The sequence below is a fragment of the Zingiber officinale genome, chromosome 1A (assembly GCF_018446385.1).
Source record: "Zingiber officinale cultivar Zhangliang chromosome 1A, Zo_v1.1, whole genome shotgun sequence".
Lineage (NCBI taxonomy): Eukaryota > Viridiplantae > Streptophyta > Magnoliopsida > Zingiberales > Zingiberaceae > Zingiber > Zingiber officinale.
Window position 1 is genome coordinate 176,953,140 of NC_055987.1, and position 26,493 is coordinate 176,979,632.

At 43.6% G+C, this 26,493-nt stretch overlaps 1 protein-coding gene across 1 annotated transcript; it reads right to left on the minus strand.

Annotated features, from left to right (window-relative positions):
• Nucleotides 1-1,060: 1,060 nt before the first annotated feature.
• Nucleotides 1,061-25,926, minus strand: LOC122038500 (probable RNA methyltransferase At5g51130). Its single transcript, XM_042598274.1, has 9 exons — nt 25,671-25,926; nt 23,754-23,868; nt 23,445-23,492; nt 4,662-4,920; nt 4,344-4,431; nt 4,159-4,224; nt 2,139-2,207; nt 1,893-2,007; nt 1,061-1,435 (listed from the first exon to the last, which is right to left on the minus strand). Exons 1-8 carry the CDS (start codon nt 25,797-25,799, stop codon nt 1,918-1,920), a joined length of 864 nt encoding a protein of 287 aa, XP_042454208.1. The 5' UTR covers nt 25,800-25,926; the 3' UTR covers nt 1,061-1,435; nt 1,893-1,917.
• Between the last annotated feature and the right edge of the window lie 567 nt (nt 25,927-26,493).

The window sequence follows — 26,493 nt, forward strand, 5'->3', positions numbered from 1 at the left end:
CTCTATCTCCTAATATATCATCATATATAATTAAATAAATATTATTTTATTTTATTATTACTAATCAAGTCTTTTTTAATCTTTCTCTTCCTCATTTAATGTGCATGTTTGTCATAATTTTCTGGCCATGAGACGGATTGGCGGGGACGCTGAGGGCAAGCGTATTCGCTTTTTACCATAATGTTTGTCATAATTTACGTCCGTGATTTACCTCCTCCGTGATGGTCTTGGGACGGATTGGCGAGGGTGCTAGGGTGAGCGTATTCGCCTTTTGCCATAATATTTGTCATAATTTAATGTCTGGGGTTCGAATCTCGGCAAAGTTGAGGTAATATCTCCCTTATGTGCTAGTCACTATTCCAAAGGCTAATAGCCGCCCGTGATTTATCTCCTCCGTGTTGGCCATAGGACGGGTTGGCGGGAGCGCTAGGGGCGAGCGTATTCGCCTTTTGCCCCCATGTTTGTCATAATTTAAGTCCTCTTAGAACAATGTGGTAGTTAAAACATAAAGTATTGTCACATGAAATCTTAAGGTCAAAACTCGACGTATATGAAATCTTAAGGTCGAAACTCGACGTATTTGAACATGTCCTCCCTCATGCCTTAGCCACTTGCATTAATAGCTAATAGTCACTCATGATTTACCTCATCCGTGTTGGCTTAGGAATGAATTGGCAAAGATACTGAAAGCGAGCGAATCATCTTTTATCATATATTTATCATAATTTAACATTACCTAATTGAAATATTTATTTATCGTCTAAATACTCTATACCATCTTAAACGAATCTCTCAAAATTTTTCATTAATAAATATAACTCTGATTTTCTCTCTAATGCTCTTATTTTTATTCTGTCCATCCTCATTTTTTATTCTATCCATTCTCATATGTCAATATATTCACCTTAATATCCTCATCTCTACAACTCTCATCTTCTTTTCTACAACTCTCATTTTTTGTTCATGTGCTTAAGTAATAACCTAACAATCTTAAAATTCTATTGGATATTTTAACAATCTTAAAATTCTGAAACTTTCAAGAGTAAATAACCTAAGGATAAAGTAAAATTTTCCCTTGATTAAATGGTAAAAAAAAATAACCATTAAGGCTTATGTACATGCACTTACACTTGTGCGTGTATTCGCGGATACACAGATATTTAGATTGCAACACCAATTTTTCTTTTTCATCAGCAAAAGCCAAAAAAAAAAAGAGTTGCCACGAGGAACAAAATATGGCAACCGCACCGGCAAATTTGCCAAATAGTCCAACAAACAAGATCCAACAATGGCATCTCCTCAAGTATCATCAGTATATGTACGTCACAAATCAGAGTTATCCGACAGCAGCTCTAGCGTCGTCAGTCGCTTGCAAAATTGTCGAATCAATACATTTCCCACTAGGAATAATAGTTATAGCTCCAGATCGAATAGCCTGCATCGGAGAAGAATTGATATTATACTGAATGGACCGAACACGACTAGTAACAAGAGAGAATGCCATGTTTTCTCCGAGTTAATCACGACGGGCACATACATCAGTGGCCAATAGAAGGCTTTAAATAAATAAAATTGAATAGAAATAGCTACTTAAAATCTCCTTTTGGTGCCTCACATGGTTCAAGGCATGATATCACTTCTTCAGAGAGGGAAATGTCGTTCTCATGAAGGATGATGTCAAAATATTCTTGGTATTAAGTGGATAAGATGACAAGGCAACATAAAATCAATAATGTGTATATTATTCAATAACTGATCAAATGAACCTGTATGGTCATAGAGAAGTTCCTGTGGGATATAAAGCTAGCTTCGAAAGCAAAGGATACAATAATTTTGTATTTAAAATTTTTTCAGCATCATGACTAATGATAGAAAACAGCATATCAACTTACGTAGAAGCTATCTTTTCTTCACCAATCATTTGCAGAACATTACAACAGGTCGGTCAAATCCAACAGCCGCACCAGATAAGCTATCGGTAATTATATCTGCTGACTTGAATCCAATCTACAAAAGGAAATCACATCGGTCTTAAAAATTAAACAAAAAAATCTTTGAACAAAGAAGGATATACAAAATATGGACTGACTTCACTACATCCAAAATTTATTTGGAAGTATAAATCATCAGAGACATACCTTGTCCAAAAGTATTTCCCGAAATCCTTCAGGCCTCAAACATATACTATTGAAGTTTGACTTTGCAGTCTGCAAATATGTTCAAACTGCCAAATAAGAATCACACTGCCAGAAATAATCAATGAAATATGTTCATGCAAGAGGCAAGTACAAAACATAATCAACACTGACCAACCTAAAGAACATGTTAACTTATGACAATTACCTCCCTATGCAAAGGATCGCTGCACTAGGGCAAAATACCCCCCAGAATATTTCTGATGAGATTGCTTAATTTGTTATCAAATTCTGGATAGTTGTCACCAATTGTAGTTTAGTTTTAAGAAACTTCATAAATAATCTGTGTGGAGATTTGAGAAACCCAAATTTTGGGTTGGATGGAGCAGGTCAAGTGGGATTTACACCATTCTGATAATATACTTATTACGTGGACTGGATTTCAGCAACACACACTGATCAAAACTCAATCAAACCTACCCATTGATCAGGACTAAGTAAAGGGCGAACTACAGTATCAGCTGAAAGAAAGTTGAATCTCAAGTTATCACCAGCATTTCAGTTTTTATCACCTTGACCACTTGATATATACTACCAAGGCACCACCATACTCACGTGTTTATGACATATCATTCATCAGATGATTCAGATTATCCAAATACCCAGAAAGCATCCTGATAATGTCATATTAAGGCATGAAACCCATCACCAGATGCCTCTTCCCTTTCTTCCACTTTTCCTCCGGCCCACCTGATCCTTTCTTCCTCTTTCCCACCACTTAATATCTGTCTTCTTCCTTTTCCTCATATCCATCATTGATCCCTTGCTCCCACTCTTCCTCCTCACCATCTGATCCTACCTTCCTCACCAATTAATTCCTCTCTTTCATTTGAGCCCTCATCATGAGCGATTACCATAAATGCCAAACCCCCAGTGTATGTGATATGCACTGTGAACTTGCAGCAGAAGTCCACCATCTAGAGGCCTACCACACAGGTACCAATAAGAGCGGCCATCGCTTGTATGGTTGACTTAAAAGTCACCGACCACAATGGTGGCACAGAATGGTAGCTTGAACCAAGATTTAAAATTTCGACCCGTGCCAAAGTTTCGGTCCTAGACCGGAACGATACGATTTCGGTACTATATCGTACCGTGCCGATATAATTTTAGTATTTTTTAAATATAAAATATATTAATTAAAAACTAAAATATTTAACATAAATATTTAAAAAATAAACAAGATAAAAAATAATCTTTTAAAAAATGAAAAGATATGAAAATAGATAAATAAATAAATAAAAATTTTATTATAATTTTTAAATTAAAATAAATGAAATATAAAATTAATTAGATAATTTTATTAGGGTTTAATAGAGCCTCTTTAGATTATCTCCACCATAATTAGGAGTTGATTAAAAAAATTAACCTAAGTTTAATTAAAAAAAATCTGAAATCGGACACCACTCGCAAGCCCGCACAACTTCGGTGCTGTCATAGGATTGCACGACTAGCCATGGCCACGGGAATTGCATGACTCCTTCGGCGCGACCACGTTGGTCGTGCAACCCCTCTATAGTGCGGTCGCATGATGCCTCTACGGCGGCAGTGGAAGGGTTATGCAACCTCTCCGCTACTGTTTGCAAGATAGAGTGACCCGTCTGTTGTGACCACGGGGTCGCGCAACACGTCGCACCTCTCGTGGGTCTGGTGTCGGGGTTGTGCCGGTACCGGTCGCCGAGCGGAACGAAACATTTCGCCCGTTTCGACCGTTTCAGCACGGCACTTTAAACCATGATTTATCCAATTTCTATATGGCAATACATCATCATTTCTGCATTGCGCCAGATTCAAATAGATAGGATCAATGCAAACCACCATAAATTAGTAGCCAGGGCAATCTGACAAAGTGAGAACTGATGGTTTCAACATAATTCTAAAAATGGAAAGCTTTCCACAGTCAAAATTAAAATAATATATTAAAATTAAAAAAAAGTAAGGATAGAATAGATAAACTCCTCACCTGTGATACACCTCGATTTCTTTTATAGGAAGACCAAGGTTGAGCTTCCAATATTAACATACCACCCTACGAAACAAGACATGATTTAGGGAGCGAGAAATGTTTCAAAGGCACCAAAGAGAACCATGTGCTGAAGAGAACCAAGCCCTAAAAGCATGTTTAGAAGAAAGTAAATCTAGATATACCTGACGAAGAAGTCGCCAGATTTTAGCAAACAAAGTGATCAATCCATCATCACCCCAGTTCAGATGAACCCATTTTGTTACACTCAAACTGCATAAAGTAGAAAAATGTTCAGCGTGCACCCCCACAAAGCCAAGCAAGCTATGCAAATGGCAAAGCTAAATAGCACAATGCACATGACATTGGTATAAAGATGCACTACAGAGGGATATCCTTATTCATGAAGCTAATATCATCAAATAGAAGAAAGAGAAGTCATAAAATCAAACCAGCAAGACAAAGATGTATCACACTAGGCATAGTTTGTTACAGAAACTTACCAAAGAATTGTATCATACTTCTCTGTGCATCCTTGCAAACTCTCAACAAAATTTTCCCGACGAAAAGAAACTCTCTTGAAAAGTTCTTCAACAGGAAGATGGGACCCAAAATCAGATGATTTCACATTTGAAGAATCATCACTAATCAAATGGTCTACATATATTGAATCTTCTGTTCTAGAAGCATCCTTGGATTTATTATGACCATTTGTCGTTCGAGCTAGCCTCCTTAAGTTCCAATATGCAGTTTCAACTAAACCTGATAGGTAAAATGATAAAATTTGTGAGCAAACTAGACAAACGTAAAATAATACAATGCTCTCACTTAATTTGGGAAATGTCCATTGAATTTTAAAAACATTAAATTGCCCCATACTTTAGAGCTCCTTTCAATTTTGTTTCAATCAATTTCTGTTTAATCAATTATTGATCAGCCTCAATTTGCATCTACATGGCTACCATTCCACTTGCCAAGACGGTTGAACAAATAATGACCATACAATTAAATAATTACAAATCAGAAAAACATGTTATGGGAGATGCATTTTTAAAATAAAATTTATCATTATTTATCCAACATGCCTGACATGTGTCAGTCACCACACCGTGTTGATCCTTAGTTGACGACTGACAGAAACTAGCCTGGAAAAGTATTAGGGGGGTCTCAAAGTGTGCTGCAAAACACATCTCCTGAAGTTTGGGAGGACATTTTCAAATATAAGCAAGCAAAGGGGAACAATAAAATTTCCCCTATACTTATAGTGAAATAAATTAGAACTTGTAGCATCAATGTAAATGAAAACGTGATAGATGATGAAAGAAGATTGTTTAATTTGATTACCAGTAATATTCACAAAAAATGCCTTTATCCTCAAATGTTTTTTTAGTTGGCATTGATTTGATCAAATTAATTTTACTTGGAATTGAACGTCAATTAACTAGAAGTATTTCATGAGTCATAATATGCAACACACCAATTCATCATCATGTAACCCAACTATTTGAGGTACACTGCATAAATCTTATATTCCATCTAACCCTATACAAGGGTACATCACTACTAATATTCAAATTAATCAAAATAATTTTCATAAATTGACTCATTTTTAATTCATCCTCTAAATTGCTATGGATTGAAGTTTATTTAAGCATAAACAGGTAAGTCCACGGGTTCAACATATTAAAAGAACAACAAAGTAATGAAATGAATGAATAGCAGGTAAATATTCATTGGAGATCCCTAGATACAGTGTTTCTAAGAGTGACACAGAAAGCAGAGAGTTGAAAGGGGGGTGGCCAAAGAGATGGTGATAGGGAAATAGTTCAAATCAAGTTTTGTGCACCCACTTCAGAAAATGCAATGCAAGGGGAGTAACTAATTTGATTATCTTCTCATTAAGCATCAATTGAAACGTGTGGATAAGTACTTAATAACATTTCAAGGATTAATTTGTGATAATGATTACCAGCAAGTGGGGGGATGCATGTACAGTGAAGGTGGTCAAAAATCAAAGTTAAAGGGCCAACAGGATGCCACTGCAGGGAGGGCTACGCATCCTTGTCCCAATAGACAAATGCTCCTATTGAGGCCTAAAACGGGTGGGCCAAATAGATCATTTTTTGTGGACAGCCAGCTACTTTATCAACCTCATGAAAGACTTCTTAGGTGATTCTTAAGGTCATAGTTATTTAGGGCATAAGGCGCCCAAAAGCACATAGGTGCTATGGGCTTGAGGCGAAAGATGAGGCGCATGTCTTACTAAGTATGACACACTGGGTATAAGTTTTTACAATTCAAACATATATAGGGAATTTCTACTAAAATATTTTACTACTAAAAATATAATTCATAAAATATTAAACAATAATATAATATAAAATTCACTAGTAAATAAATGCATTATGCACATAATTCAAACTAAAAAAAACTTCAAATAACTAAATCATCAAAATTTTCATCATCTTCCTCAATCATATTATTATTATTATTATTATTATTATTATCATCATCACTAAATGTTTCAAATTTGTGTAGCTGAATCTTCATCCTTTTCAACAAGGTGCATGTCCAAGGCACAGAGGTGCAAGAGGCTCGCCTAGCTGCGCCTTGGACCTAGGCGCAGCAAGGCGAGCGCCTTTAATAGCTATGATTAAGGCAACAAGTAATCAGCGTCTAGCCATGTCCAAATGCTCTCAACCCCATATTTTCTCCACTACATTTCACATTTGGTGAACGGACACTGGAACCAATCCAAACTGTTCATTTCTTTTCCTAGAACTTTTTTTCTTTACAAGAAGTTATCCACCTCTTCCCTTTACTAGCAATTATCATTCTCTTGCCATCACTAGAAACTGTCTCTGTATCAGGAATTATCCACCAATTACCTTTATCAGGAGTTATATGGCTCTTCCTTCAACCAAGATTTATCCACTTTTCCTGCTACCAGAAGTCATCCGCCTCTTTCCTTTTAGGAGGAATTCCTTGTCCCATTTGCTCTCACTTCATCTAGACTGCTACTGCTTTATCCAATAAAAGACTCTCAGTTCATGAAGTGAACTGACAAATTAGTCAAACTAAAAGCATTTAATTCAATCTTTACCCTCCACATCAAACTTTCCTTCAATAATATAGTACCATGTCAAAGCCTACACTCGAGCTAAATCGAGTGTCTAATCAACTAAGAGAGCCTGATCTGGATAGTGACTTCAATATGATATATCTGTTAGTCTAAATATGTTAAATATCAATTTCATAAAAGAAAAAAAAATGGAATAGAAAAATATTGAATGCAAATTTTTCTAAAATTTTGAATCGACAAAACTAAAACAAAACAAATCGTTAAATATGAAAGTTGGGCGTCGAGTTAAAGTCGGATAGGGTTTGAATCAAATCCATCGAGTAGGCATGGAGATAAAAATCACATGGATTCAAACAAGGATCAATTTGTATTTGATTTGGCCAAGTTATGGCAAACCAAGTTTTAAATGGGTTAAACAGGTTCAATCAATTTAAAATGAATTAAGGAATTTTTAAGAAAACCTACTTCTTTCTTCCACCACCCAAACCCTCTTCCTCATGCCACGCACACCTACAGCTTCAACACACCGGCCTCTCCACCCACCTGATACCACACTTCTCTTCTTCTTCCCCCTTTTCTTCTTCTTTCCCCTTTTCTTCTTCTCTTCTCCCAACAAATTTCTGCAACTCCAGCACTAATCTAGCTTGCAGCAAGGGTCCTCTTCTCCGGCAGCCAACAACAGTAAGCAATTTCTTTTTCTTTCTTCTCTTCTTCATCCTTTTTATTTCATTTTGTTTTTGCTAGAAAAAAGGAAAAAAAAAATCCAACAGCAGCTCTTCCCTCCTCCAACAACCCAACAGCAACTTCTTCTCTTTATTTTCTCCCTTCTCCATCAATTTTGAGCCAGAAGACCAGCAACAACAACCCTAGTTGCTGCCCTTTTCCAGCCGGCCACCACATTCCTCTCTTCCGACATTAGAAATCTGATTTCTGCAGTCATCTCCTTCTCCTCTTCCTAATTTCCAGCACCAACAGCAATTCTTACTCTCTTTTTTCAGTTCCTTCTGCTTAAAATTTGGAAAAAAATTAATCGAACCTTATGGTTGAGAGACCCCACAAATTTCGATGTGAAGTGGTGGTGATGTTGGGAAATACATCGAAATTTATTTTAGTGGCCTTAGAATGCTGGTAGATCCTTTTGTATCCTAAACGACTTATATTAATGTTGTGATATAGGTTTCAATGAAACATTTATAATGTTTGTTGAATGGATGAAAAGACAGATTTTATTGTTAGATTTCTCGGGTTGATGTATAGAATTAAATAACTAAATAACTTTGTCATATGATCGTAATAGATGTTGAATAGGAATTTAGAATGTATCGAGATAGTGGGATCAACATTGATATGTCAACTTCGAATTTTAGTTCATTTTTCATATTTTACATTATTAATATTATTCGATAATATTTCAAGTTTCTAAGTTATTTCCATATTGGATTTATAGATATGTTTGAGTGGAGCTCGATCGACCTGCTGACACTTGAAACTTTTGTTGTATGTAGAGGTGGGATCATCTATCCTTTAACTTCTATATATTTGTTCTTGAGCATGAATAAAGATAAAAATGGATTATAATGCTTCTATAACTGCTTTCGAAAATGGGTTTAAAATAATCTTGAAAGATAGTGAAATATGTTATAAAATAATTAAATCATTGAAGGATAAATAATCGATGTTACTTCATGTTCACGGATTTTATATGGGAACTAAGATAGGAAGGATTGTTTCGAAAATTTAAAATGAATATTCTAAATTACTCTTGAGTTGTCTGTCTTTAGATTGCTTAACCTTTCATATTGATGATACTTGTAACTTCATAATATAACTTTTACTTACAGATCCTATGATGATATTTATATGAATTAACATGTTTCCTATTAAAAATGGACTTGGATTGGTTGTTCAGATTAATCGATAAGATGTGAACTCGAAATTGAACCATTGTGGTAAAAAGTATTACATACAATAAGGATATTAAATGGAGAAAATAAAATACTAAAAAATGAAAACTCTAAACCTAGTCTTATACTAGAAAACCTGACCGTCCACATATTATTGTAGTAGCATGCTGTCACCGGCGATAAGTATTTATTTACGCGTTGGTGCTATATTATTGTATCCCACCAGTGTTGTAAATGACGATAGGCAGTGACAGGACGACCGCCGCCTAAACAGTTGAATTTTTTTTAATATTTTTTACATAATATTAATAAAAATTAATAGCCATATTAATAATTAAATATAAAATATATTAACCAAAAATAAAAAAGTTAATATAAATATTTTTAAAACAAAAAAATTTAAAAATAATTATATATATATATATATAATTAATAGGATAATTTCATTAGACTTTAAGCTTATTTAAATTATCTCAACCTACGAGTTATTAAAATTATTAATCTCAAATATTCGATTAAACACTAAGTAAAAAAAAACACTTAAGTTTCTAAGTTTCAGCTTCCTACTTCAATGGCCTCGCACGACGAACGCCTCATCGTGCAACACAAGGACTCAGGCAACGTATCCAAGCCGTCGCAGAGCTCGGGCAACGTATGGTCGTCGCCAAGCTCGGGCGACGTATCCGGACTCGTCACCGGGCTCGAGTGACGCATCTGGGCCCCCGCTAGGCTCAGGTGACACGTTCGGGCCCATCACCATGCTCAGGTGATGCATCGCGACATACCGACAGCTTGCATATGCCACATGTCCGGGCAAAACGAGATGAGATTTCAATATATATAAAAGCTTAACCTAATGGCAGCTAGTAGCAAAACGATGATCGATGACGGCAACGGCGACGGGCAACAGTTGTGGCAGTTCGAGGTGAGTTTTTTGAAATCAAAGCACCCAAGGATTTTTTTTTAAACCTACCATTGCTTTGACCGCTTTAAAAAGTCACCTTCTACAAAAGCAAGGCAGGTGATGTCCGCCTCCCCCCTAGACGTCGCCTCAAGCGTCATTTAGAACATAGTCCACTAGTAAGGAAGCTTTTAGCTCATATGTCAGATGGCATTATTACAATGAGGATATTGACTCTTTACTTCTTAGTTGATTTATCAGACACATATCATTGATTTTTTTTAGCTAGCACTAGGTATTTAGTCCTTCAGACCGATTAATCTCGAGGATGATCGGCCCAACCCAACGGAATTTCCCACCTACTATAGGATAAATCTGGAAGTGCTCGCAACAGATGGCCTAACATCCCAGGTTTGTCCGCCCACTAGAGAAAAATGCCCTGCAGTGTGTCATAGCTGAGAATCAAATCGTGGATGGGCATCCTACCGCTACACCATAGCCCAAGGGACTAGACACAAATCATTGATGATATTTATACATGCTAATACTTATATCATTGGTGACATTTATACATGTTGATATTTATAAAATTGATGTTATTTACACTTGTTGATAAATATTTTTATTATTAATGATCCGGCGGTAAGAATGGGGGGCCCACCCTCTGAAGGGTCCCAGCCTAAGGACGGATGGAGGGCTGGCCCAGCGGATAATGGTCCGAGCGGAGCTATAGATAACCCATCCATGGGCTTGGGTTTCTGACGCCAAGACAGGAGGACCTAAGGGCCGAGCGGGTGGTCCGCTCGGCCAAGATAAGGGCGAGGGTACAAAGGTGGCCGAGCGGCCTATGCGCTCGGCTCGGGATATGGAATATCGGCAGAAGCATGTCTGATGATTAGGCCGTACATAAAATCGCACGATGGAGGATCTTGCCGTCACATCATGGAAAGGTTGATACAGTAGCAGTATGGCCTCATGGATGCCTTTTCTGACGGGTCCATATCTGGGCATGGCCCTTCTGACAGACCCATGCCTGGGCATGGTCAAATGCAGGTGGCTGCTTTGATTGGCGCGCCCAGGCTTCTTCGAGGGGTCTATATAAGGCCTCCATTTCTTCACCGGAGGTATGCACGTCTTCATCTTGAGGCTACCTTCGTCATTCCTCGCTGACTTGGCCGGAGGACCGTCCGGACACCCTCCGCTCGGTTTTTTGCAGTTCGCGGAGTACTCGAGGATCCAGCAGAGCGCCACGTGCCGTCTACCGACTCTTGGTTCGGACAGATCAAATGGCGCCTGCGGGAACGCCTCCGCATCCGATCGGAGACAATGGGACGAGGGCCGGACGACAACACACGCAGTGGACGCTTTCAGAGGAACTCGACGCCGGTCGAGATAAGGGCCGCCAAACTCATGGAGTAAAAACAAAAGCATCCGCCGAGCAGGCGGAGCAGCAAGCAACATCTGCGTCTCACGGCCGAGCGGAAGCACCTCCAACCACCGTCGCATTCCATCGGGCCTTGTTTCGCACCCCTACCCGAAGAGATAGAGGATCTTCCTCGGATGAAATGCCAAGGCGGGATGACAGAAGGAAAAGCTCCCCGAGCGGACTCTCCCGAGCGGATCAATCGTCAATTTTCGGAGGTTATCCTACGAGACCCTCTCGCCAAGCATTACGTGCCTCCGACGATCGGCGAATATAATGGAACAACGGACCCGGACGATCATCTGGTAAGTTCGATAATACACGCCCATCAATACACGGACGGAGTAAAGTGTAGAGTTTTCCTTACCACCCTCCTGGATCGGCTCAACGGTGGTTTCAAGGTTCACGGACGGATCCATCACGAGCTTCAAGGAATTCCAAACGGCCTTCCTCCACCACTTCGCCAGCTGTCGCTGCTACAAGAAGCTTGTTTGCCATCAAGCAAGAGCCGAGAGAATCGCTCGAGCTTACATTCAACGGTTCAACCAAGTGGCGATGGATATCCCAACGGCCACATCGGGACAATGACGAATGCCTTCACGCAAGGCCTTGTGGACGGGACTTCTTCCGATCGCTCATCCGAAAGCCGCCCGAGATTACGATCATATGTTGCATCGGGCCAACGAATACATAAATGTGGAAGAAGCGCCGAAAAAGGAAGCTCCAACGAGCGGGCACCTATTCATGCCGAGCGAAAACAGCACGCCGCTCAGCAGCCACCGAGAAGCAATTCGATCCCCACACGCCAGATTCTCACGTCAAGAGGTGGCTGCCACCTCCCAAGCCAAAGAAGAGGTGGACCCCATGTTCGCCTCCTACCACCGCACGGATACGCATAACACGAGGGATCGCGAAGCCTTCCTCAGGTCCAATCCGGTCCTGTGAAAGCCGAGCGACGGTCTCCTCCCACCGGCGGAGACTTAGGACTCATGGTCGACCGAACCCGCACCGAGAGGCGACATCAGCAGACACCCGATCGGCACCGATCCCCGAGGCAGAGAATCGCCGGGCGCCCAGAGAACGGTCACGACCGTCCGCCGGGAGGAGGAAAATAGCAATACTTCCCGGGCGAGATCAACGTTATTGCGGGCGGGCCGACCGGAGGAGACTCCAATCGAGCCAGAAAGGCGGGCGCCAACTTCAGATCCACGCGGTCGGTTGCGAGTGGACCGGAAATCACTTTCGGACCCGAGGACTTAGAAGGAGTAGAAGTGCCCCCTCATTAAAGCGGTAATAGCAAATTACACCATTCACCGCATATTTCGACACGGGAAGTTCGGTCAACATCATATTCGAAGGCGTTCGATCAACTACAAATTGACCTGCTCATGACAACCCCGCTCTACGGGTTTACGGGCAACGAAGGACAATCCGGCTGGCCACCTCACTGGGAGAAGAGCCGCTCAGAGGACCAGACAATAAACTTCGTGGTGGTCGACTCCCTCATCCTACAACGCCATTTTGGGACGACCGGCGCTTGGCTGTCTCAACCTTCCATCGAAGATAAAGTTCCCGTGGAGGACAAAGTAGGAGAAGTGCGGGAGATCAGCAGTGCTATATAGAGATGATCCGAGCAGAGGCTTGTTCGGAAGGCTCCCCGAATCGAGGTACATGCCATAACCAGAAACCTCCCGCTTTAATTTATGATGAAAAGGAGGAAGTCCAGATCCATCCGACCCGATCGGAGGCCACGACTTTATCGCCTCCGATCCGGCGGAAGAACAGAAGGAGCGATCCAATGCCTCCAACGAAATCATGATGTCTTCGCCGTCGACACGAGTTACCCAGGATTTCACGAGCCTAGCAACACGAATTGCGTACGTCCGACCGGACGCCAAAGCAAGGAGAAAAGGACTTGACGAGCGTAACGCCATCATCCGGACGGAAGTAGAAAACTTCAAGGCCGCCACATACGCGAGGTGCAGCTCCCGAGTGGCTGGCCAACGTAGTCTTGGTCTCCAAGCCGGGCGGCAGTGGAGGGTCCGCATCGACTTTCGAGATTTAAACAAGGCACGCCCCAAGGATTTTTATCCTTGCCCGGATAGATCGGTTGTGGACTGCGAACTAATTTGCATGCTTGATGCTTACCAAGGATATCATCAAGCACCGCCGGAAGACCAAGAAAGTAAGCCAGAACTACCGATTTACATATTGTTACAATGCGATGCTGCGCTCGGATCAAGAACGCCGAGCCACCTATCAACGTGATGAACAAGGTTTTCAAGGAGCAGATCGGGCGGAATCTGGAAGTTTATGTTGACGACATTCTTATCAAATCCGTCCGAGCGGCCGATCTTTTCAAGGATATGGAAGAAACCTTCCGAACACTGCGCAAATATGGAGTCAAGCTAAATCCACAGAAGTGCCTGTTCGGAGCTAAAGGAGGGCGTTTCTTGGGGTACATAGTGACCGAGCGGGGAATTGAAGCAAATCCCAGCAAGGTGAAAGCACTGCAAGACATGCCGTCCCCTAGAAATACAAGAGAAGTGTAGAGGTTGACCGGTCGGATAACTGCTTTATCCAGATTCATCTCCAGAACCGCCGACCGGAGCCTTCCATTCTTCAAGGTTCTGCGCAAAGCTGCTAAGTTCCAGTGGGATGAAGAATGTGACCGAGCATTTGAAGAATTGAAGATATATCTTAATTCTCTGCCAGTGTTAGCCAAGTCGATCGGAGGTGAGTCACTTTATATGTATCTGTCGTCAACTGAGCATGCTGTGGGCTCAGCACTTGTGAGGACGAACGGCGAAGAGCAGCCGGTGTATTTTCTAAGCCATATTTTAAAAGACGCTGAATCTCGTTACACCGGGCTCGAGAAGTTGGCTTTCGCTTTGGTTCTTGCCGCTCGGCGCCTGCGACCGTATTTCTTGGCCCATACCATTATTGTCCGGACGAATCCACTGGAAGAGTGTTGAATCCGGAAGCGCCCTGACGGCTTATCAGTGGACGGCGAATCGAGTGAATTTGACATCAATATCATCCCCGCTCGGCGATTAAAGCCCAATCCTGGCTGATTTTGTGACTCAAGTGCAAAGGCCGAGCTCAAGCTATGTGGAGAATATAGTGGATGGATCCTCCACTCGGCTTGGAAGTGGGATCGGAATATTACTACTCACCTCAGAAGAAAAGACGCACCTATCCGTCCGGCTAGATTACAAAGCTACTAACAACGGCGTAGTACGAGGCCCTCATGGCGGATTGCAGCAAAGACGGCACGGGAGCTGGTGACACTCTATTCGATTCACAATCGTCAAAGAACTTTCCCAAGACCTTTCAAATCAAGTGTTCGCTCAAACTCTACCGAGGTCTTTGAAAACTCAAAGCTACTTTCCAAGAGGTGCTTATTCAAGATCCCAGAAGAACCAGGAGGCCGATGAGTTAGCCAAACTAGCGAGCTCAATAATGCCGGTCGCCGTTCAGAACCAATTGAAAACGCTACTGGTGGCGCATGTCGATCGGATGCAAGGCCTCACATTTCCAAGTGACCGGAGGACACCTATTATAGAATTCCTCCGTTCGGGCACCACACCATCCGATGAATACGCAGCCCGGCTCCTCGAAGAAGAGTCGGTCGGTTCACACTCATCGGAGATCAGCTTTACAAGAAAGCTTTCTCGCGTCGCTGAAATGTGTAAGCTCGGAGGACTCAGCTACATCCTCCGTGAAGTACATCAAGGATCACGTGGGGTCATCCGGCGGGCGATCGCTGGCAAGAAGATTGCTGGATACTTTTGGCCGACTTTACAAACAGACGCCGCTCAGACATATACATGCCTTTCATGCCGAAGTATCGCAACTTCTCCCACCGACCCGCAGAGGAGATGAAGGCATCAACCATCTCATGTCCGCTCGATCAACGGGAATGGATATTGTGGGTCCATTTCCTCGGGCAGAGGAAATTTTACTAGTGGCGGTAGATTATTTCTCCAAGTGGGTGGAGGCCGAGTCACTAGCAAAGATCAACAGATGGTTAAAAAATTCATTTGGCAACACATCATTTGTCGGTTCGGCATCCCTCGCCGACTAGTGTCCGACAACGGCGGCAGTTCATGGAAGATGTTAGAGGATTGGTGCAAAGCTACGGCATTGAGCAACATTTCACGTCCGTAGCCTATCCTCGAGCAACGGCTGTCAAGTCGCCAACCGGAGATTCTTCAGATTCTCGCGCTACCGACCATTTGGGAGGGAATTGGCGGATGACGTCTAGGCGTCTTGTGGCTATCCGAACGACGCCAAAAGAAGGGACGGAGTCACACCGTTCCATTTGGTATATGGCGGTGAGGCTGTCATACCGGTCGAGTCAGCCAGGATCCAGAGCTATGATGATGACAACACCGAACGAAGAAACATGGAGTGGACTTGGTAGAAGAGGAGAGGCAAAGGCGTCCGTTCGGCTGATACCGGCACGGACGAAGCAAAACTACAACCGGCAGTAATTCCTGGATCGTCCAAGTCGGCGATCTTGTCTGAAGAAAGTCGAGCCGGTCGACGTCAAGAAGCTTGAGCGCCGTGGCGTGCCCTTCAAAATCATCGAAAGCTCGCTCGGCCAGATTATCCGGAGGACGAGGACGGACGCAGCTAGATAGGCCGTGGAGCGCGAACCACCACCTTACCGGCGGGGTGAAAGGTGTATCACAGAATCACCCATGTATTTCATTTTTCGACTAAATACTTGAAATGCAGAGATGAAAAGTCAAAGGAGCGAATATAAGGCATTATCATCGTAGCGCGAAGGCCTCCGAGCCGATCGGCCGGGAGGTTTATATGGTTAAGACTTGTAAACAAATAACCCGTGCCGTTCGGCCAAGCGCTCGAGGAACGAAGGCCCCGCGCCGTTCGGCCGGAGGTAAATGGGTCGAGCCAAGCACTCGAGGATCGAAGGCCCCGTACCATTCGGACGGAGGTATATTATCCGAGCCAAAATACTCGACGAGGTAGATCCTGAGCCGTTCGGCCAGGAGGGCATTATCCAAGCTGGGTGAAAGGCAAAGAGCTACGCCGAACGGAAACGGAAGTGTCAAAATTAGCCTTAACGGCCGTCTAGCCCAGACGTTAAACCGTAGAGCCGCGCCGACCGGCTATAAATATCCGCGCCGACGAGCACCGTCGTTAAAGATCGAGAGTCGCGCCGACCGGCTATAAATATCCGCGCCGACGAGCATCGTCGTTAAACATCGAGAGCCGCGCCGACCGGCTATAAATATCCGCGCCGACGAGCACCGTCGTTAAACATCGAGAGCCGCGCCGACCGGCTATAAATATCCGCGCCGACGAGCTCCGTCGTTAAAGATCAAAAGACGAGCCGGCGTCTATAAACCCTCCGAGCGGAAGACCGACGAGCACCGTCGTTAAAGATCGAGAGCCGCGCCGACCGGCTATAAATATCCGCCGACGAGCTCCGTCGTTAAAGATCGAGAGCCGCCGACCGACTATAAATATCCGCACCGACGAGCTCCGTCGTTAAAGATCAAGAGACGAGCCGTCGTCTATCTCCGAAGGAAGACCGACGAGCACCGTCGTTAAAGATCGAGAGCCGCGCCGACCGGCTATAAATATCCCCGCCGACGAGAACCGTCGTTAAAGATCGAGCCGGCCCGGCGCTATAAATATCCGCCGACGAGCTCCGTCGTTAAAGATCCGCGCCGACCGCTATAAATATCCGCGCCGACGAGCCCGTCGTTAAAGATCGAGAGCCGCCGACCGGCTATAAATATCCGCGCCGACGAGCACCGTCGTTAAACATCGAGCCGCCGACCGCTATAAATATCCGCGCCGACGAGCTCCGTCGTTAAAGATCAAGAGACGGGCCGGCGTCTAACCCTCCGGGCGGAAGACCGACGAGCACCGTCGTTAAAGATCGAGCCGCCCGACCGGCTATAAATATCCGCGACCGAGACCGTCGTTAAAGATCAAGAGACGAGCCGCCGTCTATAAACCCTCCGGAAGACCGACGAGCACCGTCGTTAAGATCGAGAGCCGTACCGACCGGCTATAAATATCCGCTACCGACGAGCACCGTCGTTAAAGATCGAGAGCCGCCGACCGGCTATAAATATCCGCTACCGACGAGCTCCGTTAAAGATCTAGAGCCCCGACCGGCTATAAATATCCGCCGACGAGCTCGTCGTTAAAGATCGAGAGCCGCCGACCGCTATAAATATCCGCTACCGACGAGCACCGCCGTTAAAGATCGAGAGCCGCCCCGCTATAATATCCGCGCCGACGAGCACCGTCGTTAAAGATCGAGAGCCGCGCCGACCGCTATAAATATCCGCCGACGAGCTCCGTTAAAGATCAAGAGACGAGCCGCCGTCTAAACCCTCCGAGCGGAAGACCGACGAGCTCCGTCGTTAAAGATCGAGAGCCGCGCCGACCGGCTATAAATATCCGCGCCGACGAGCACCGTCGTTAAACATCGAGAGCCGCGCCGACCGGCTATAAATATCCGCGCCGACGAGCTCCGTCGTTAAAGATCGAGAGCCGCGCCGGCCCGTAAGAAATATCCGCGCCGACGAGCTCCGTCGTTAAAGATCGAGAGCCGCGCCGATCATAAATATCCGCGCCGACGAGCACCGTCGTTAAACATCGAGAGCCGCGCCGACCGGCTATAAATATCCGCGCCGACGAGCTCCGTCGTTAAAGATCAAGAGACGAGCCGGCGTCTATAAACCCTCCGAGCGGAAGATCGACGAGCTCCGTCGTTAAACATCGAGAGCCGCGCCGACCGGCTATAAATATCCGCGCCGACGAGCTCCGTCGTTAAAAATCGAGAGCCGCGCCGACCGGCTATAAACAACCGCGCGGAAGACCGTCGAGCACCGACGTTGAAAATCGAGAGACGAGCCGGCGTCTATAAATCCCCGAGCGGAAGATCGACGAGCACCGTCGTTAAAGATCGAGAGCCCCACCGATCATGATTGTTCGCAAGTACCAGATTGATTGACCCGATCGGCCGTCGGTTTGCCAACACTTCGCATTCACTGAAGGCAATTATTATAGCCAAGCGCTAAACGATTCTGAGGAAATAAGTCAATTGGTTAACCCGATCGGCCGTTTAGTAGGAAGATAGGGGAGTCCAACTGATGCTACGAATACGCAGCAACACGCTAAAACGAGACAATAAAGGGCAAACAAAAAAAAATGCAAGCAAAGAAACATAAGGAGGCCGAACGGCACGTACAGAAATTTTTGCATCCGCTGAGCGGATGAAATACAGAAAGCACTTGAAACAACTCGCCTCACTCTGGGTCTTCAAAATTAAAGAAGGCGTCCGGGATATCATCAATCATGGCCGCCAGGTCGGAGGCTGGAATGTGCATTTCCTCGGAAAGGTGGCCACCCTTCTTCAAGTACGCCATGGTGACCTTGACCGCCTCGAGGAAAGTTGAGGAGACGTTGCCACCGAATTTTGCGCCGAACCGCTCCGAGCGGAGGTATTCTTGGCGAGCTGCTGCTAGGCGACTCGACTCTCCCTCCTTATATTGTCTGAGCGCCGCTCGGGCGGCAATCAGCGAATCTTGAAGAACTTTCAGGTCCACCTCCGCTTTGGTGCGTTCAGCCGAGCGCCCTTCCCGTTCGGCAGCTAGTTGGGCTTCCAGGTTCTTAGACTGCTGATCTAGGGCTCGGACTTCAACTTTCATTTTGTCCAGATCAGCAATCGCCCGCCTCTTCCGGCTGCTGGCGCGCTTCACGTCTGCATCGCGTGTCTTGACCAGGCCTTCAAGTCGAGCCACCTCTGTCGCCAAGTCGGCGGACTTCTTCTGTTCGGCCTCGAGGGTTTGTTTCTCCCGCTCGGCCGATGGACCCCCTGACACTTGGAGTTTCTCCAAGAGATCCTCCAGCTCGGCTAGCCGATGGCTAGTGGCGATTTGCTCAGCCCAGCGCTGTAAGGGAAATAATAAAATGAGGAACTGGACGGTAGCATAGCACAGAAAGAAAAATGAATTTACCTGAGTGGCCTGCTGCATGTTGTTATCGCCGAGCTGCTTAGGCGTCATGAGGGCCACTTGAATCTGGGCGTCCTCGAACAGCTTGGCGAGCGGGCCCGTCGAGGTTATTTCGTGGACGGGGCTTGATGGCCGATCAGAAGACAGTAAATATTCCTCCGACGGGAATCGGAGGGTAGTTTTGATGGTCGGATGGCCGGACGGCGCTTCTTCAGTCGCGGCCGCCTGATGCGAGGACTCCCCCATGGTGGAAGTTTCGCCCAACCGACGTAAGCGGCGACGAGTTTGGGGAGGAGAGCCTGAGGGCCGTGCGGTAGGCGAAGCCACAGGGGTCCCGATCTGCGTCGGTGTGCGGTCCGGCGACTCTACCCCGATCGGCACTTGTGGTTCGCTTTGAGTCGGAAGGCTGGGGTCTCTTCGACGTTTCCGCCGAACTTCCAGTGGGGGATCCCCGGCCTGGGGGACTCCCAGCTCTGCTGGAGCAGAGGAAACAGGATCCGCTTCAACCTCCGTTGAAGCGGCTGAGGTGACTTCTGTTTCAGGGGCCGACTGTGTCCCCCCCTCTCCTGTAGCTGCCGGGCGGCTGGGGATAAGACCCCGCTCTGCGAGTTCTCTTTTAGTCGCCGCTTCGATTTCCACGGACTTCAACTTCAGATGATCGGTGGCCATGACTTCACTGCAGAAAAGAAATTAAAATCAATTAGACAAAAGACTAAGAGTAAAGAATCCTTACTCATGCGGATGGGGAGGCCCGGACCGGAGACAATCCGAAAATATACAACACCCCTTCGAGAAGCAATGGTCGATCTTGTATCGACCGGATAACGATTCGCGTGAAGATAGGATGGGTTGCTCGAACTTACGAGCTCCTGAGTTGATCCGCCATTTCGTGCGGAAGGTGGCGCTCGGAAGTCGGATGTAGAAGAAAAACTCCTTCCGGTGTTTGTTGGAGGTCGGTATTATCAAAAATCTAAAGCCTATTCTACTTTGGAAGATAAAGGTGCCCTCAGATTGTTTAGGGTAGAAAAAGTGGAATATTTTGGGGTCAAGAGGGATACTGTGCAAGAGGACGACCACCCCGCTCAGCAGCCTAAAGGAATTCTGCGCAAGTTGGCCGAGCGGGATGCGAAAATAATTACAAACCTCCAAAATAAAGGGATGGGTAGGAAACCTAAGGCCGCCCTGGAATTGGTCCAGAAAGAAACAAATGGTGCCGATCGGCGGATCATGGGGCCGGTCAGACGGGTCGGCTACAACTATTTCATAGTCATCGGGAATCCCATACGTCCGAACAAGGCGCCGAGCGCCCTCCTCATCAAATCGGCTCTCCATAGTCAGGTACCAAGGGCCCTGAACTCCAACAGCGGGTTCAGAGGAGCTTGCCATCTCGAAGGAGCAAAAAGACAGCGAGAAATCGAAGGAATGGGAGCAAAGAAGGTAGAACAAGTGGGGAGGGCCTTGTAAGGGGAGGGGAGAAGCTTACTGAGGAAAGGTAGACAGAAAGGATCACCAAAGAGCCGAAGACCATCGAGAGGCGAAAGCTGGGACGGCCGGAATGATGCAGCAGCAGCGGACACCTTCGACTGAAAATTCGCGATGAAACAGAGAATGCGGCGTAAAAAGGCGGAGAAGAAGACTTTATACTGCCGAGGTTGGTCGGCCTCCGCCGTCGGATGCAGGTCACGAAAGGCGAGGCCAACATCCGCCCGTCCATTTCAAAGCAATCGCGTCCCATCGTACTAAGCATCGCCGCCACGTGGGAAGAGCCACGTGGCGCCTTGCCACTAGGGGCAATTAATGCGCGTCATACCGCGCGTGTTGCGACTTAATGGGAAGGATTTGCGTGATTTTCGAGAAGATCTAGACAAGCAAACATCCATGTTGAGCGACAAGACAACCGGAATGAAGAGCCGAACGGCTGAATTTGGAGGAAGGGCCGAACGGCCCCACGGATACTATAAGCGACGGAAAGGCGACGACCGCCCGCAGTCAGTCGGACTCACCGCCTCCTTCGACTAGACTTGAAGGGAAGGCAAGTGATCCGTGAAGAAATGGGGCCCACCCTGAAGGGTCCCGACCGGATGGAGGGCGGCCCGGCGGATAATGGTCCGGCGGAGCTATAGATAACCCATCCATGGGCTTGGGTTTCACGCCAAGACAGGAGGACTGAAGGCCGAGCGGGTGGTCCGCGCGGCTGGAAGCGAAGGGCGGCGGCCTATGCGCTCGGCTCGGGATATGGAATATCGGCAGAAGCATGTGCCGTACATAAAATCGCACGATGGAGGATCTTGCCGTCACATCATGGAGATACAGTAGCAGTATGGCCTCATGGATGCCTTTTCCGACGGGTCCATATCCGGCATGGCCCTTCCGACAGACCCACTGGCGTGGTCAAATCAGTGGTGCTTGATTGGCGCCCTGCTTCTTCGAGGGGTCTATATAAGGCCTCCATTTCTTCACCGGAGGTATGCACGTCTTCATCTTGAGGCTACCTTCTTGTCATTCCTCGCCTGACTTGAGCGTCGGAGGACCGTCGCCGGGACACCCCTCCCGGCTCGGTTTTGTTGCAGGTTCGCCGGAGTACTCGAGGATCCAGCAGAGAGCGCCACGTGCCCAGCGTCCGCTGACTCTTGGTTCGGACAGGATCAATTAATAATAATAATAATTAGAAATTATCTTAATTGATAATAGAAAATAATTTAGGGTGAAACAATAACTTTAAATATTGATAAAAACCAAAATAAACATAGAAGATCATAAATACTTAGATATATCCATATATGTATAAGTTAAAGAACTTAAAAAGTAATTAATGTTGTGATATGAAATTGTGACCTACTCTACTTCCTTGTCCTCCTAAACAAGATTAAATTCTTGCACATCTTTTCCAATTACTCACTTAACTGTCTATTTTCCTTCACCTCCAGTTTTGCAAGCACAAATACTCTTTGATATTATAGTTGGTTTCAACTTGTCCATAGAGTTGCTCATAAATCTCGACCTGTTTATTCCTAGTTTAATTTTCATTGCATTATATTTTGTTTGTTTACCGAATGTCTTCTCTATACAGTTTTCTTGTACTCGTAGAAATAAAATATTTATATGAATATGAAAAAGCTGTTAAAGTTTTGGTTGTCCTGTTCATGTAGCTTTTAGTTACATTATCACGGAGTGTGGTACCTCCTAGTGAGCAAGAATTACACCTCCCCGGCATGATAAAATAATAATGTTCTCTATTAGTTTTTATTAATAATTGTGGTTTCTCTTTTTTATTTATATCACTTCCAACATTCAATCGAATTCTTCTTATCTTCACATTTTAGAGTAAATCATGAATATTCAAATCCATCAATATAGCTTGTAGAAGAGTAATACAATTAATAGTGCAAATAGTGTTAGAACAACTAAGAAAGCTTTCCTTCAACCAATAGACAAAGATTTCAGTACCCCTAACATAACTACAGTTATGATCTTACATAGATCTTAGAGTTTGGAAGAGACCATGCATCATGTCATTGTTGCTCTGAATATCAAACTTGAACAACAATGGCATATATCAAAATAGAAAAATGACCTTGACAGCATTTGAAACTAATGATTGCTTCTGTTAATAACACCAGTACAACACCATTCATAAATGAGAGAGAATTCAAGTACCACAATATTATGAAATAACAAGCACTGAATGGGTTTCAACCTGAAATTAAAAGAAATTTTGGTGAACTGCATCACATGTTAATTTGGATTATCCCATTGAAAATTGGTACTGTCGTTTTCAAAAAAAGGCAATTGTTCTCTATAATCTTGGAATTTTCCAAGAAACAGTGACCCTAATAAAAGCACAGATCACTTGGAATCTTACAAATCTAAATAAAATTAAACAAACTTGCAAATCTCAGTTATGAATTAGAATATGAACTAAAATGTTCAAGCAACAAAAATAAATAAATAAATAACAGGACACTATTACCTGCATCAATATCAACTCCAAGAATGCTTTGACAAAAAAACTTCTTTGCTGCCAAAGAATAAAAAACAGCATAAGGGAATACAAAACTGGAAAAAAAAAATTAAAACTTCATCAATGTCAGCTACTCCAAGCTGGCAAAGATGTCTCAATTTCAGGCTGGTGGCATTTACAAATTAAATTCACATGAGTAAACCATCAACTCTCTAGGGAACTGAAATAAGACTGAATAACCAAAGATAAACTCAAATGATGATGTAATCAAAAAGGTATATTGGAACACGAACAAGTTGAATTTATGTGAGAGATTACCTATGCTAATAGTTATCAAACCCTCATTGCAGCCAATATCAAGGCAGTCCTTGCCTTCAAACCACTCTCTCTTAAACAAAATCAGTCTTGGATCTTCCTTTGCATTGTTGTCAATCTACATGAAAAAGAATATTTCAAGATATCAATAATAAAGTCAATCTAGTAATCACCTATCACATAGGACAAAAGAAACCGAATGTAATACATAATCCATAATTCAAATACATGGTTCCAAGCATTGTTTAAAATCTCAAGCCATGTCAAGATTTCAATTTCAGACCGGAACGATACAATTCGGTACAGTAGTATATCATACCAATATAGTTTCGATATTTTTTAAATATAAAATATATGACCTAAAAATAATAAAATTAATCTAAATATTTTTAAATATATATATATATAGGAATTAATTAAATTCTCAACCTAAGTTATTTATTAAATTCTTAACCTAAGTTATTTATTAAAGCATAAGTTATCAATCATAGCTTGGAATTTATTAGGCTTTAATTAAACTTATTTAAATTATAAAAACCAACATCATGAGGGGTCATTAAGTATCCAAAATGCAAAACAAGGTTCCAGATTCTTAGAGCTTATAGAAAACTAAACAGGCATTTTTTAATGAAAAAGATGATGAAACCCCTTAAATTTTCATGAGTATTTGAAGGAATACACCATTGGATGATTCAATAACAGGAAAGATTCAAAGTGTAATTGATGTCTTTACAATAACGAAAATGTTGATATAGCTACCATATATGAGAATTGTCAATTATAATGAAAATCAGGTTGATTTTGAACTAAGAAGTCAATGTTTGACAAGTAAATATAAAGTGCACCAACTAGGTGGATATTATCTTCTTTCTTTCACATATTACTTATTTTGTATGTACATCTAAGTGATTAATTAACACATTGTTTTTTGCTAATGAATATGCAGTTTTAGACACCCAACCCTAGATCTAGTAGGCTGTTGCTTACCAACTTGTAGCAAGAGTCATCATGCCATGGTCGGATGGTCCATGGCATATTTCATTCCAAGCATAGACCCATACATAACAATCCCAAACAGAAAATCTAAACCATGCTCTGCATTCAGATGCAAAAGAATTGTTCGCTCTAAGAGTGGCTTTGGAAAAATTAAAAGAAGATGTAGGTATTTATGGAGTGCAGAACTGCAGATTGTGGAGAAACTGGATGACAGGAGAAAACAAGGTACAATGTCTCATTCTCTTTAACAGAACAGTACCATCCCCTTTATAACTACGTGATTGTTCTCCTATGCACCAGTGCACCACCATCCTCCCACACAAAACCTAGTTTGCTTCTCTTCTAATCTCTCCCCGCTTTAGGCTATGTGGGTATGTCAAAACAAATAGCACCCATAAACACTGCAACCTGTGTTAGCAAAGATTGTTTACATTTACATAGTTATACAAACAACTCCTAGATGAATCCCCGGTATATAATCTCTACATTCAGTTATTCTGGCAGTAATATATGCACAATAGGAACTATCTAAGTCCATCTGCGCCGACATATCTATAAATATTTACCAAGCTGAGATTTGTGAAAGGGAAAAAGATACCATGAATCACTCCAACAACAGTAAACCGCACATATGTACTTTCCACTGAATTCCATGCGACGGAGCACCTAAGATTTTACAAAGACTAGAATCGACGTGAGGGAGAAGGCATCGAGAATCCTCCAAAACCAGTACACCACGGCAAAAACAAACGACTTGAAGAAACAGTGCCTGGCCAGGAATAGAACCTAGTTTCTAGTTTCGGCCGTTCCTAGCAATCTATCTTAGAAGAGGAGAGCCCACTGTCATCTCAGGTCTAGTCTAGCCCAATAAACTGGCAGATAGCAACAAGAGAGAGCGAGAGAGAGGAAAGGGAGAAGATTTACGCGATAGCCGTAGTAGCTCTTGTAGTTCCCATAGATGAAAACCTTCTTCGGCTTCTTCCTTCTTTCCCCTTCCTCTTTTGATTCTTCTCGTTCGTGCACTTTCCCTGCTGCTGCTTCTTGATTTCTCATATTCACCACCCCTTCACGCTGGATTCCTCCGTCTATCCTCCTCCTTCCGGCGTCTCTCCTGCTCCTTCACAGCGGCTGATCGACAAATAGGCAGCAACGGGTTTCTAGGGCAGAAACGAGGTGGTAGGAGTACTTATTCGAATTAGCACTGGCAATTGGATCCGGATTTCAAATCAATGCTTCTCGCCCGCTTTGTTTTGGTATAACTATTGGAGCATTATCGCTCATCCCCTGGCGCGATCATGTGATACAGATTAATTATAACGGTATTTTATTCTAACACAGTCATCATTTACGTGGGTTCGGAGTCTCTGTCCCAAATCTCCTGTGTCTTGTCCTTTATTAATCGGACGGTCCTAATATTTTTGAAATATGTATGATATCCTTATTATATGTATTATAATTTTGAGATGTAATTTAATCGGTTTCATCGACGATAGGGACATGGAATATTTAGAACAGAGGATCCAAACTCTCTTTACATAAAAATATTAAAATAGAAATTGACATCAATACTCATACCAACTATGAGCTATGGTCCATGAACTATAAAACATGAAAGAGTTATTTGACATGCTTGAGCTAGAATCGTTAATTTGGATTGAGTTTATCAATTGATCCATCCCGTTAAATAATTTAAATAAATTAGATTGAAATTTTATTAATTTATTTAAAGATAAGTACAGATGGATTA

What these genes read in the sequence shown, in the direction of transcription:
- LOC122038500 (XM_042598274.1), bottom strand. Translation starts at nt 25,799, where the DNA reads ATGAGAAATCAAGAAGCAGCAGCAGGGAAAGTGCACGAACGAGAAGAA. An exon ending in AGAGCTACTACGGCTATCGC is followed by an intron (nt 23,869 to 25,670) that starts GTAAATCTTCTC and finishes TTTTTCATGTAG; the next exon opens with ATTGACAACAATGCAAAGGA. An exon ending in GGGAAATACTTTTGGACAAG is followed by an intron (nt 2,008 to 2,138) that starts GTATGTCTCTGA and finishes TTCCTTTTGTAG; the next exon opens with ATTGGATTCAAGTCAGCAGA.